The sequence below is a fragment of the Desmodus rotundus genome, chromosome 9 (assembly GCF_022682495.2).
Source record: "Desmodus rotundus isolate HL8 chromosome 9, HLdesRot8A.1, whole genome shotgun sequence".
Taxonomy (NCBI): Eukaryota; Metazoa; Chordata; class Mammalia; order Chiroptera; family Phyllostomidae; genus Desmodus; species Desmodus rotundus.
In genome coordinates this window covers 54,544,178-54,557,202 of record NC_071395.1, presented here as the reverse complement: position 1 = coordinate 54,557,202, position 13,025 = coordinate 54,544,178, and the positions used below count along the sequence as shown (strand labels likewise).

At 40.0% G+C, this 13,025-nt stretch overlaps 1 protein-coding gene across 1 annotated transcript in view; it reads right to left on the bottom strand.

Moving 5' to 3' along the window:
• Window positions 1–12,673, bottom strand: part of CDCA2 (cell division cycle associated 2) — a 47,745-nt gene extending 35,072 nt beyond the window's left edge. Inside the window, exons 1-5 of the mRNA XM_024560663.4 lie at window positions 12,181–12,673; window positions 11,411–11,471; window positions 11,142–11,315; window positions 9,608–9,762; window positions 317–467 (exon numbers count right to left, since the gene is read on the bottom strand). Coding sequence (XP_024416431.2) covers window positions 317–467; window positions 9,608–9,762; window positions 11,142–11,315; window positions 11,411–11,471 — 541 coding nt within the window. The 5' untranslated portion in view covers window positions 12,181–12,673. The remainder of the gene's footprint in view (window positions 1–316; window positions 468–9,607; window positions 9,763–11,141; window positions 11,316–11,410; window positions 11,472–12,180) is intronic.
• Between the last annotated feature and the right edge of the window lie 352 nt (window positions 12,674–13,025).

Genomic DNA, 13,025 nt, shown 5'->3' with positions numbered 1-13,025 from the left:
ATCTCTGGGCAGGGAACATACAAGATTCAACCAATGAATGCATCAGTAAGTGGAACAATGGATCGACGTCTCACTCTCTCTTTCTCTCTAATCTATAAGTAAAAATTAAAAAAAAAAAAAAAAGAATCAACGAATGAATGCAAAAGTGAAACAACAAATTGATATCTCTCCCTTGCTCTCTCTAAAATCAATCAAATAAAAATAAAAACTCAAACAGAAGGACTGCTTTTGCACTGTGGAACTAAATCTCTTTTTGCATCTGGGGATTGTCTGAATAAATACAGAAGTCCAAACTGACTGAATTTCTTTTACTCACTCGAGTCTGTTTTCTTGAACTCTTCCTCTGCCTCTGAGAAATCAGGATAGGCAGTAGTTCTTTCTTTTTCCTTTATGGATTGAAAAGCTGACTGGAAGGCAGATATTTGCTCTCTGAAAGAATTGACATTTCGATGCAGTACAGGGCTGCCCTGTTAAAATGCAGAGACACAGAGAATATTGTGTTAATAAATCAAATCAAACATAGTTTCTGTGTTCTAGGCCTAAAACCATTGAATCTAAAATGAAATACAAAGGCTTTTGGAAGACCAGAGGTAAGAAATTAGTGCAAGGGAGCCTCTTCTCCCTTAAAGCGCACATGTTCAGTTTGAACATTTGATGTGCTGCCATCATCTTAGTTTCTCCCTCTGCCCCTCCCCATTTTTGGCAAAACCTGAATGAAGAGGAATAGCTGTGTGGTATGTATACATGTGTAGCTATGGGCTGGTCAATAATGATACTAATAAGTCTATGGACCAGACAAGAGAAGTCTGGAGTAGCTGCAGAACGCTTTAAAAAGGCTCCCAGACAAAACACACTCCCAATTATTTGAGGGCTTAACAACTCACCACACACAGACATCCCCTCAAAGCTCTGGTACCCATGCTCACATTTACCCTCATCTCTGGCTCTCTCCAGCTAAATTTTTCCTCATTTCATGGGACCCTACCTCCTTAGAGCTGAAAGCCAGTCATCCACTTATAATTCCATGCTAAATGGTTAGATGGGCAAACACAGGAGCTCTCTGCAAACTGAGCTCAACGGGTTCAGCCAAAGATTCATAAAATGAAACTGATACAAGCAGGATAGATGTGCCAGAAAAATGCAGCAAGTTATGTACAATTTAAGAGTTCTGTTTACCATAAAACAAATGACTGAGTAAGTTCTCTACCCAAGAATCTTTTTTTCCCCTTTATTATCTAGACTAAGAACCTATTTTCACTGCTTTGGAGCTTGTGGCAATTAACAAAATTACACCAATGGGCAAACATTAAAGTAATAATATACCTCCCTTTAAGAATTGTAAGGAGGAAAATCAGTTAAAATTTTGAAGCCATGTTTGATGGTAAATCTGCTAACATATTTGATTCGATCCCCAGTTAAATACATTCACAAAGAATGTAACGTTCTGTTACACAGTAACAGAACGCTAAAAAGTCCCCGAGTGACTGACAATGCAACCTTTGTGACATGAACAGCACACGGCTGCCATTAAAAGCTGGTGGCCAGCCCTTATCTCTGTGAGACAGGGAGAAAGGAAGGGGTTATCCCAAAGTCCTCCATTTTCCTCAAATATGCTTTTTTTGGTAGTCATATTTGAGCACAATAGGGGTAGGTTCAGGATCCTAGGAATTTGGAGCACTTTGAAATGCTGCTTAAAACAAATTTTAGGTGCCCCAAGTCAAAATTGGTTTTTCCTGATGGAGAATAATATACAAAGGAAATGAAACATTCCAAATGAACTGTCTTTTTGATGCTTTTGTCTTGTGAATTGTGCAAGTCAACAACATTCATCCACCTACCAGAAACTGTTCCAGGGGCTCAAGGATGAAGGGGGAAATCACATTCTAGACTAAAACTCTGAAAACATAGTAATATAGTTTCAGGGACAAGAGGTGCTATTGAGAAGATAAAAAAGGAATTAGCAATTTAGTAATTAAAAGGGCTTCTACCTAAAAACATATTTGAGCCAAACCAAAACAATGAGAAAGTGGTAGTGGCCCTGATTGCTGTGGCTCAGTGGGTTGGGCATCGTCCCACAAACCAAAAGGTTGCTGGTCCGATTTCTGGTCAGGGCACATGCCTGGGTTGCGGGCTCATTCCCTGATTAGGGGCATTCAAGAGGCAACCGATCAATGTTGCTCCTGCACATTGATGTTTGTCTCCCTTCCCCTCTCTCTAAAAATAAATAAATAAAATCTTTATTAAAAAAAAAAATGTTAGTGTAGGGAATACAGTAGGGGTTGGAGGCGTTCTGTAAGAACAGGAAGAACAAAAGCAAAGGCCCTGATGGAAACAGGATGCAGCAGAAAGAAGACCAGAAGTGCCCAGGGGGTGAAGGGCGGCAGGGAGATGAGGCCAGAGCATATTCTCAATGGAGTGGTATTAACAAAAGCCTAATCAGAACAGCAAGCAGTAGTAGAGAGGATAGGAGAGAAGGAAGTGGAGCAAGACTAGACAGACAAACTGTTTGAGGGTTTTGCTGGATGGACTGGCACAAAAATAGGACCGTTGGAGGTTTAAGAAGAGTTAGAGATATTAAGGTTTGTTTGTACTAACAGAAACTGACCTCACCCCTCCCAAAAAGGAGCATAAGATAATTGCAGACGAAATGCCAGCTCAGAATAACATATATGGTCATAAATAACATCAACATCTGTATATTAATGTAACCAAACTATTGGGAAGTTGTAGAGCAGGGGTGTCAAACTCATTTTCACCAGGTCCATATCAGCCTTGCGGTTGCCGTCAAAGGGTTGAATATAATTTTAGGACTGTATAAATATAACTACCCCTTAACTGTTAAGGAGTTGATTACATTCGGCCCTTTGAAGGCAACCGCGAGGCTGCTGTGGCCCCCTGTGAAAATGAGTTTGACACCCCTGTTATAGAGGATGGGAAGCACACAGTGTATGTACAATAATAGGTATGAAGAAGAGAGAGGGCTAGATTTCTGTTTTCCATGATGGGAAGTCAATAGCTAATGCCTCAACACTGAAAGATTAAGAAGTAGCAATTAAACAAAAATAAATAAAAGAATTCAGTGAAGTTGCAGAATACAGAATTAACATACAAAAATCTGTTGCATTTCTATACATTAACAACAAACTATCTGAAAGAGAAATTAATAAAGCAATCTAATTTACAACTGCATGAAAAAGAGTAAATTACCTAGGAACAAATTTAACCAACAGGTGAAAGACCTATACACTAAAAACTTAAAGAAATTAATGAAGACACAAATAAAAGGAAGATATTTTGTGCCCATGGATTGAAAGAATTTATATTGCTAAAATGTCCATAGTACACAAATCAATCTATGGATTCAATGCAATCCCCACCAAAATTCCAATGTCATTCACTACAGAAATAGAACAATCATAGAATGTGCATGAAATTACAAGACCCTGAATAGCCAAAGTAACCTTGAGAGAACAAAGCTGGAGGCATCATACGCCCTGACTTCGAACTATATTACAAAGCTATAGTAATTAAAACAGTATGGTATTGACATAAAACCAGACACAAACATCAATAAAACAAGAATAGAGAGCCCAGAAACAAACCTGTAGTCATATATGGTCAATTAATTTATGACAATGAAGCAAAGAGCATACAAAGGACAAAGGTCAGTTTCTTCAATAAATGATGTTAGAAAACTGGACAGCCACATGCAAAAGCATGAAATTGGACCACTATCTTCCACCATACACAAAAATTAACTCAAAATGAAATAAACACCCGAAACCATAAAACTCCTAGAAGAAAACACAGACAGTAAGCTCCTTGACATTATTCTTGGCATACTTCTTTGATGTGGCAACAAAATAAAAAATGAACAAGTGGGCCCCAACTGGTGTGGCTCAGTGGACTGAGTGCCAGCCTGTGAACCTAAGGGTCGTTGGTTCAATTCCCAGTCAGGGCACATGCCTGGGTTGCAGGCCAGGTCCCCAGTAGGGGGCTCTCAAGAGGCAACCACACATTGATGTTTCTCTGCCTCTTTCTTCCTCCCTTCCCCTCTCTAAAAATAAATAAATAAAATCTTAAAAAAAAAAAAAAAAAAGAACAAATGGGACTACACCCAACTAAAAGGCTTCCACACAGTAAAGAAAACCACCAACAAAACAAAAAGGCAACTTACCAAATGGGAGAAAATATTTGTAAACCCTATATCCGATAAGGGGTTAATATCCACAATATATAAAGACTCATATAACTTAATTGCAAAAGAATAATAAAATTTAAAAATGTGCAGAAGATCTCACTAAATATTTTTCCAGAGAAAATAAACAGATAGCCATCAGATACATGAAAAGGTGCTCAACATCACTAATCATCAGGGAAATGCTAATTCAAAACCACAATGAGATATTACCTCACACCTGTCAGTTTATTATTAAAAAAAACCCCAAACCAACAACTAAGTGTTGGTGAGAATGTGGGGAAAAGGGAATAACCATCGTGCTCTTTTGTTGAAATTGCAAATTAGTACAGCCACTATGGATAAAGTATGGAGTTTCCTCAAAAAACTAAAAACTGGTTACCATATGATCCAGCAATTCCACTTTTGGATCTATCCAAAGAAAACAAAAACACTAATTAGAAAAGACACACCTACCCACACACGTATGTCCATCGCAGCACTATTTACAATACCCAAATATGTAAACAGCTTACACACACACAGTGGATTGTTACTCAGCCACAAAAAAGAATGCAACCTTGCCATTTGGGACAACATGGATGGACCCAGAGAGTATTATGTCAAGTGACATGAGACAGAAGAGCAAAGACCATATGATTTCACTTAAATGTGGAATTAAAACAAAGCAAACATACAAACTAAACAAAACAGACACAGAGTCTTGGAAACAGAGGTCAAACTGATGGTTTCCAGAGGGGAAGGAGTTTGGGGGAAGGGCAAAAAAGGTGAAGAAGAGTTAAGAGGTCCAAATTTTCAGTTATAAATAAGTCATGGGGATTTAATGTACAGAATAGAGGATATAGCTTCTGGACAAGATGGAGGAGTAGGTAGACACACTGTGCCTCTTCGCACAACCAAAAGAAGGACAACAACAATTTAAAAACAAAAAACTACCAAAACTGACAGAAAATCAAACTATATGGAAGTCCGACAACCAAGGAGATAAAGAAGAAACATTCATCCAAACTGCTAGGAGGAGCAGAGAAGGGCAGCTGGGGAGGAGAGGACTCACAGCAGGGCGGCGGCTGGCGGACCCAGCAAGGTGGCGGATTGTGGAACGGGTCAGGCCAGGCTGCAGCTGGCAGACCCCACAAGGTGGTGGCTGGCGGATCCTGAGGCCCCACATTCACGCATAGATAAACCGGGAGGAATGGCGGGGGATTGAAATAGACCTTGCAACCCAGGGCTCCAGCAGGGAGAAATAAAGCTTCAAACTTCTGATTGAAAACCACACCCCGGTGAACACCTAAGGCCCCGCCCTTTAAGTAACAGACGCCCCAAGACCGAAAAAAATGGCCCAAATGATAGAACGAATCAAGGCCCCAGAAAAAATACAACTAAGCAATGAAGAGATAGCCAACCTACCAGATGCACAGTTCAAAACACTGCTAATCAGGAAGCTCACAGAATTGGTGGAATTTGGCTGCAAATTAGATAAAAAAAATGAAGGCTATGCTAAGAGAGACAAAGGAAAACGTACAGGGAACCAACAGTGATGGGAAGGAAACTGGGACTCAAATCAATGGTATGGATCAGAAGGAAGAAAGAAACATCCAACCAGAAACAAGAATTTGGAAAAATGAGAGGCTTAGGGACCTCCAGGACATTTTGAAACGTTCCAACATCCGAATTATAGGGGTGCCAGAAGGAGAAGAGGAAGAACAAGAAATTGAAAACTTATTTGAACAAATAATGAAGGAGAACTTCCCCAGTCTGGCAAAGGAAATAGACTTCCAGGAAGTCCAGGAAGCTCAGAGAGTGCCAAAGAAGCTGGACCCAAGGAGGAATACACCAAGGCACATCATCATTACATTAGCCAAGATTAAAGAGAAAGAGAGAATCTTAGAAGCAGCAAGAGAAAAGGACACAGTTGCCTACAAAGGAGTTCCCATAAGACTGTCAGCTGATTTCTCAAAAGAGACCTTACAGGCAAGAAGGGGCTAGAAAGAAGTATTCCAAGTCATGAAAGGCAAGGACCTACATCCAAGATTGCTCTATCCAGCAAAGCTTTCATTTAGAATGGAAGGGCAGATAAAGGGCTTCTCAGAGAAGGTCAAGTTCAAGGAGTTCATCACCACCAAGCCCTTATTATAGGAAATGTTAAAGGGATTTATCTAAGAAAAAGAAGATAAAAAATAGGAACAGTAGAAATGACAGCAAACTCACAGTTATTAACAACCACACCTAAAACAAAAACAAAAGCAAACTAAGCAAACAACTAGAACAGGAAAAGAACCACAGAAATGGAGATCACATGGAGGGTTATCAATAGGGGAGTGGGAGGGGGAGAGAGGGAGAAAGGATCAGAGAATAAGTAGCATTAAATGGTAGGTAGAAAATAGACAGGGAGAGGGTAAGAATAGTGTAGGAAATGTAGAAGCCAAAGAACTTATAAGTATGACCCATGGACATGAACTATAGGGGGGGAATGTGGGAAGGAGGGGGTATGCAGGATGGAGTGGAGTGAAGGCAGGGAAATGGGACAACTGTAATAGCATAATCAAGAAATATATTTAAAAAAAGAATAGAGGATATAGTCAATAACATAATAACTTTGTACGGTGTCAGATGTTTACTAGACATCATGGTGATCACATCATTAGGTAAATAAAAGTTGCATAACTAGGTTGTAAACCTGAATCTTATAGAATATTGTATTTGAACTATCTTTTTCAAATTTTTAAAAAAGCAGGCCACATAAAGGATAAGGAAACAAAGTTATGTGTTGATTGAATAAATGAACAGGATTCTTCAGTTCTGTAAGCTAAAATACAATGGAGCAATGCCTTCGAAATTTTGATGGAAAATATGTCCAGCCTAGAGTTGTTATACTAAGACAATCCATAACTCAACGTGCTGGTAGAATAAACTTTGTCAGAGGGGCAAAGACTCCAGAAAAATGAGGTAGTAAACGAAGAAAGGAGAAAGATATGTGATCCAGGAAACAGGGAATCCAAATTGGAGAGCAAAAGGGAATTTCCACAGATGGTGAAAAGAAATCATAAAATGACAGCTATCCAACAAATCCAGTGGCAACCAAGCCAAGAGGAGGAAGAAGACAGAGGACACCAGGAAAAAGAAAAGAAAGACTCCTAAGGTTTGTTAATTCTTGTCAAAGTTTGGGGATGGGATTGTATGATAAATTAAAAGACTAAACCAAAAAACCCCAAAATTTATTAACTACAAGAATAACAAAAGTTGTGCAAGAAATATAATGTAATGTAATGTAATATACTACAAAGCAACTTGTAAAAACCATCTACACAGTTAAACATGCACGCTAAATCCTAATTTAAACCAAAAAAAAAAAAATTGACTATTGGAAGAAATGGGAAAGGGGAAAGTGTCAGGACAGCTACAACTAGAAGACGTGAGACAACAAAACCCTAATTTTCCCCAGAAATAAGGATAGTAAGTCTAAAGCAGTCCATATTCTAGGCAGTTATCAGTGCTTCATATCTACTAATTTATTCATCCTCATAAAATACTTGCTAATATCACCCTTATTTTATACATGAGGAAACTGACACAGAAAATTTAACTTGCCAAAGTCACAATTAATAATAAAGCCAAGAACCAACCAAGCCCCAGCAGTACAGCTCTACTGTCCATATTCGTTTCTATTCCGACAAGTTCTCGGAAGTCTTTACACTCTAAAAATTACTGCAAACACCAAAAAGGCTCTTAGTTTATGTTGATTGTATCTATCAAGAGTATTTTAATAGCCTTTTCAGAATTGTGGACATTCTTCTTCAATGGAATGTAAAACTTAACAAAGATTTCACTAAGGTTGGTTGCAATGTCAGATATGAAATCCTAGCAATGAACCCTCTCATACTCTCAGGTGAAACTCCATGGGTCTCTCATGCAATTTGAGGGCATATTTTGCGTACGCTGGTCATGTGAAAAATATGAGTTCATTCAGCAATGCACGTCTTCCAAATGTTGACATGCTTTATCATGCACTATTAAAACATCACATTCGTTAATGTCCCCACTAATCTATCAGAATAGTCTAGCGTTATCAAGCTAATGGTGGTGAATTCTTTTCCAGTATTCTAATTTTCTGTTGAAAACTCAAATTTTTTTCATTGGTAAGACATATGTTTTTCCTTGAAGTGGCACATTCATTTTTGAGAAAATGTCAGCCATATTCCCAAGTCTGACTAACCATGATGTTTGTCAGTCACTTCCAAGGAAAAATTTTGTTCCATGAAAAAAAGTGTTCAGTTCAGCTCACAGCCCAAACAATTACCCATGATTTTTCTCATGGAAAGTTCTGTGTGTACTTTGGAAGTACCTGATGCATATTTCCCATTTCATCACATGTAATACCTACCACTGAGAATAAAATTTATAATTTGTATTGCTTCATCAAGAGTTTTAAGTGAAACTGGCATTATTATCATTTCTTGTGAATCCCTGTCAGTGATAAAGTGACAACTTGATGCCATCAGTTTTACCCACCACTGCTTTGGCACTAGGAGTGTAACTATCAAGACAGTGAAAAAAGGCAAACAGCATCTTAGGCTTATTACAAAAAACACTTCTGCCCTCTTGAATGGAACTCAGGGATCCCCAGAGATCTGCAGATAGGTGACCTTTGAGAACCACTGTACGGCCTCCTGCACACATGCTGTCTAAAACTGAACAGTAAGGAAGTGGCAATGTAAGCGCATTAAACAATATGAAGGCCAATGGCAAAAGAGTGAAAAGCAGTTGTCCTTCAAGATGAATAAACTGGGGACTTTGTCTTTGATAGCAAGACTTGTATGCCTACTTGACTTTTTAGGAGCCTGTATTATTTTACTAACCCCCCCCCCTCCAAGCTATGTAAATAGTTCCCCATCAGCAAACAGTTTGCTCCCTTCCACAAGGTTATCCCAAAGACATTTTGTCCTGGGAGAACTCTTGCCCTATATGGCAACATACAGTAACTGCAAAAAATTACACACTTAGAGATATTAAAAGAAAAAGGTTGGAAAACACTGCCTTACCTCACAACAGAAGAATAGGCATGAACTAGAAAAATATTTGTGAAATAAAATAGAAAGCTCCTCTAGAAAGCCATTTTTATCCAGAATCTTGTAACTTCAAATACAGCAGTAGGCAAACGTAGGTTTGCAGTTGAGTATGCAAAACAGTTTATTCTTGTATTATTATTAATTATGGTATTATTTTCCATACGAACACCTGGAATACATCATCATTTCCACTAACTGCACACTCTCTCTATAAGACAGAGAAAATGCCATCTCTCCAGGTCCAAAACAGAAAGGTAGAAACACTTTACAAAAGCTTTGTAACAGAGCAAAACATTTTCCCTAAAAGAATTCATGACGGAACTTAAAAAAATATGTATCATACCGGAAAAGGGAAATTCTGCGTCAAAGGAGACTTCTCCGTATTCTTGAAATTCCGTTGCTGAGCAATGAAACGAATAAGGTTGTTTGTTTCAGGAGAGCCCCGGACACCAACTGTAGAGCGTCGTCTGGATTTTTTAAGGTAGGATAATGACTTTCCTATAATAAAAACTCTCTTTTAAATTGAAACAAAACAAGGCAATCATCAGTAATCACATCCTGAAGATCTGTGATGTACCAGCCTGAGAAAGAACATGATAAACACATGATTCAGAAATCTAAATAGAGAATTATAGGGAAAACTGGTCATACATGATCAATTGGATAGGAATCTGTTTTGTGCACTGACTTATTCCATTTTCCTGAAACAGTGCCTGGTACACAGAAGGTATTTATTAAATACAGTTGTGTGAAATGAACGCATGAATATACTTATAATTAATTAATAGTTATCACTTTTGTTTCATATTTTCTTCACAAAAAGGGGGTCGTAGCTTGCTTTGGACCAAGAGTCTCTCTTTTTCGGAGTTAGTCCAAACCCCATGGGCTGAAAGGAAAGATCTCTACCAGGCCACATGTACTGTCCTGTTTTTAGTTCTTCAAGGTAAGTTGTTTCTCTTAGATACCTGTTTAGTTTTGGCATACTACCCTGAATTCTGTCCATATGCCTGGGTACCCTGCACAAAAAATTAGATTGTTACAGGCCTAGGAATGATGCTCTTGAGAAGAAAACATGGAATGAATGATGTGCCACCTTAGTCTTGTCTGAATCATGTATTAGTCTAGCGCCCTGACTTTCATGTCCCCCATTATCTAAATCTAATTCCTCTCCCATATTTCTCCTCTATCTAAGTCAGACTTCACAGGTGAATTTTGTTTCTAGCACTTGATGATTAGTGTGAGTCAATTTTCTGTTCATGATTTTGAAAGAGGCAAACTCCAATCCTTCAATGTAATATATATATATTTTTTATCTTTACCCAAGGACACTTTTTCATTGAGTTTAGAGAGAGAGGGAGAGAGAAACATCCATCGGCTGCCTCCCGTACCTGCCTGGACTGGGGATCGAACCCGAACCCTAGCTATGCGTCCTGACTAGAATCAAACCTTTCAGTTATAGGACGACAGTCCAACCAACTGAGCCACACCAGCCAGGGCGTAATATTGTCTTAATTGCTCTTCAACTTTCTCTTATTTTTGCCATATATGACCATAAAATGTCTTACTATTTATAGGATACACACTCCTGTATCCCAGGTGTTAGGTCAAAAGTGATTTACACGCATTCTTTCCCAGGTTGGGCACAAAGCACAACTCGGACTTAGGAACATCTTCATGCTTGGGGGCCTTGGACTCTGGTCTCCTGCTATGCTAGATGAGCAGGGCATGTTCACAGAAGTCCCTCTGACTAAGCAAGTTTGTAATTCAATCAGTTTAGACATGTAAAGTAATAAGATCCATAGGATAGGTGAATAAAATTAAGGTATTAAAGTTACTTTTAAACTTTAAAAGCACTTCAACAGAATGACTTCTCTTACCTGAACGGTTCTTTACAAAGCTTTCAGGTGTAATTCCCAGTTGCTCCACAGTTACTGTGGAAAAGTCCAAAGGTGATTTAAAAGTATCTGGTGTGCAAGGATCGGGAGTCACTTCAGCTGCGTGACTTGGAGGTGTTACAAGATTCTCACTTCCCAAAATGAGAGAGGCATTTTCTGAAACAGACAACATGTTGAGGGAACTAAGCATCTTTATGAAGACAGTCACCTAAATTGTAAATTTCACAAAGAAGCAAAAAATTACTACATACCAGCATTAACAGCAGACTCCTTGGTTTCAAGGGGTTCATTGTCTTTCAAGTTGATATCCATCTAAAAAGAGAGAAGAGAAAAAAAAGAAATAGAACCCCATTCCCCAGATTAATGTGATTCGACGATGATCCTCATTCAAGACTGAATTCTAATACAATCTATACTGGTATGAAAATAGATGTCATGAGTACTTTTGGAACTTAAATTAAATGGAAATGGAGGAAACTGCTGTTCAGGATGAAACAAAGCAATCCCCATACTATAAGCCACCAATTTTCACCTGGTGTGCTGCAAGAATTTTTAGCACACGCAGTACCTGACTACTCGGTCAGAGGCACTGCCTTCTTTTCCTTTAGACTGTCAAATAAAAAAATGACGACAGCCAACACAACAATAGCTGTCTGGTGTGTATGAATCAAAACTATACCTATTTTTTTTGTCAGATCAACAAAAAATATATTTTTTGGTGCGCCACAGAATTTTGATAATTAGTTTATGTGTGCAATGAGATGAAAAAGGTTGAAAACCGCTGCTATCAGCCGTGGCTTTTCAATCTTATCGAACACCTGAATCATCTGGGTACCCTGCTGAAGGCCAGCTTTGTGGATTTCCAGGAATTCTAACTCAGGAGATCTGTCTGGGCCCCAGAAATGTGCATTTTGAAAAACACACGGGTGATCCAGCCCAGGACGCAGGAGAACCACTGTCTCCGTGGGGCAGGCTAAGTAGAACACACTTCTGAGAAACAGCACTGCTAGCAATACTATACCTGGAGTCCAAACCAGGGCACTTGCCCCACCTCTCACTCCCGCAGCTTGGCTCTCCTCCTGCTTGGGTTTATGGGGAACGCCCGGCAGCACATGAGTGTTGGGCTGTCCTGCCTTCTAGACTTCGGCTCTTTCGTCCTGAAGGGAGAGCCACTAGCCGGGGTTTCCGCTTCGTCCCGAGCCGCCGACACCGAGAACACGCAGGCCGCGGAACCTACACTTCAGGCCCCCACGGCCACCACCCGCCGCCAGATTCAAATTGCCCGCCCCGCCTCCTCAGCATGCCGAAGTTACTCTACGAAACTCTACGCCGCCACCACAGCCACACGTGTCCGTGGGCACCCCGAACCCTCCCAGGCCTCCACCTCGCCGTCCCAGGAACACGAGTGACCTCGTGGGCACGAGAAGAAGCGACCGTTAGCTGCGGGTGACTCACTGAGTAGAGAAAACACCTGCTAACTTGTATCCGTGGGGACTACTTCCCGAGAGAGTCTCGCGGAGGAACCCTTCGGTTAAACCTTTGATTTCACCTCTCTGATTTTGATTGGATGCTGCAAACTTCGAAAAGAATTATTGGACCAATCCTGACAGAACGACTGGCTGATTCTAACCCAATCAGCCAGCTCCGACGGCAGCCGTTTCTTCTGTGGGTTGAGCGATGGGAGGGGTTACAGAGGGAGGTGCTGATTTCTGTGAATCACTTCTAGCGCTTGTTTCCTCAAACCCCGCCTCTGAGTGCAGATGTGATCTACCAGGTGTTGCATTTGCGCCTGCTCAGTAACGCTTTGAGCTGCTGTTGGGCTCCAGGTTCTGCTCTGATTGGCTGATAACCCTTCCCGTCTGCCAG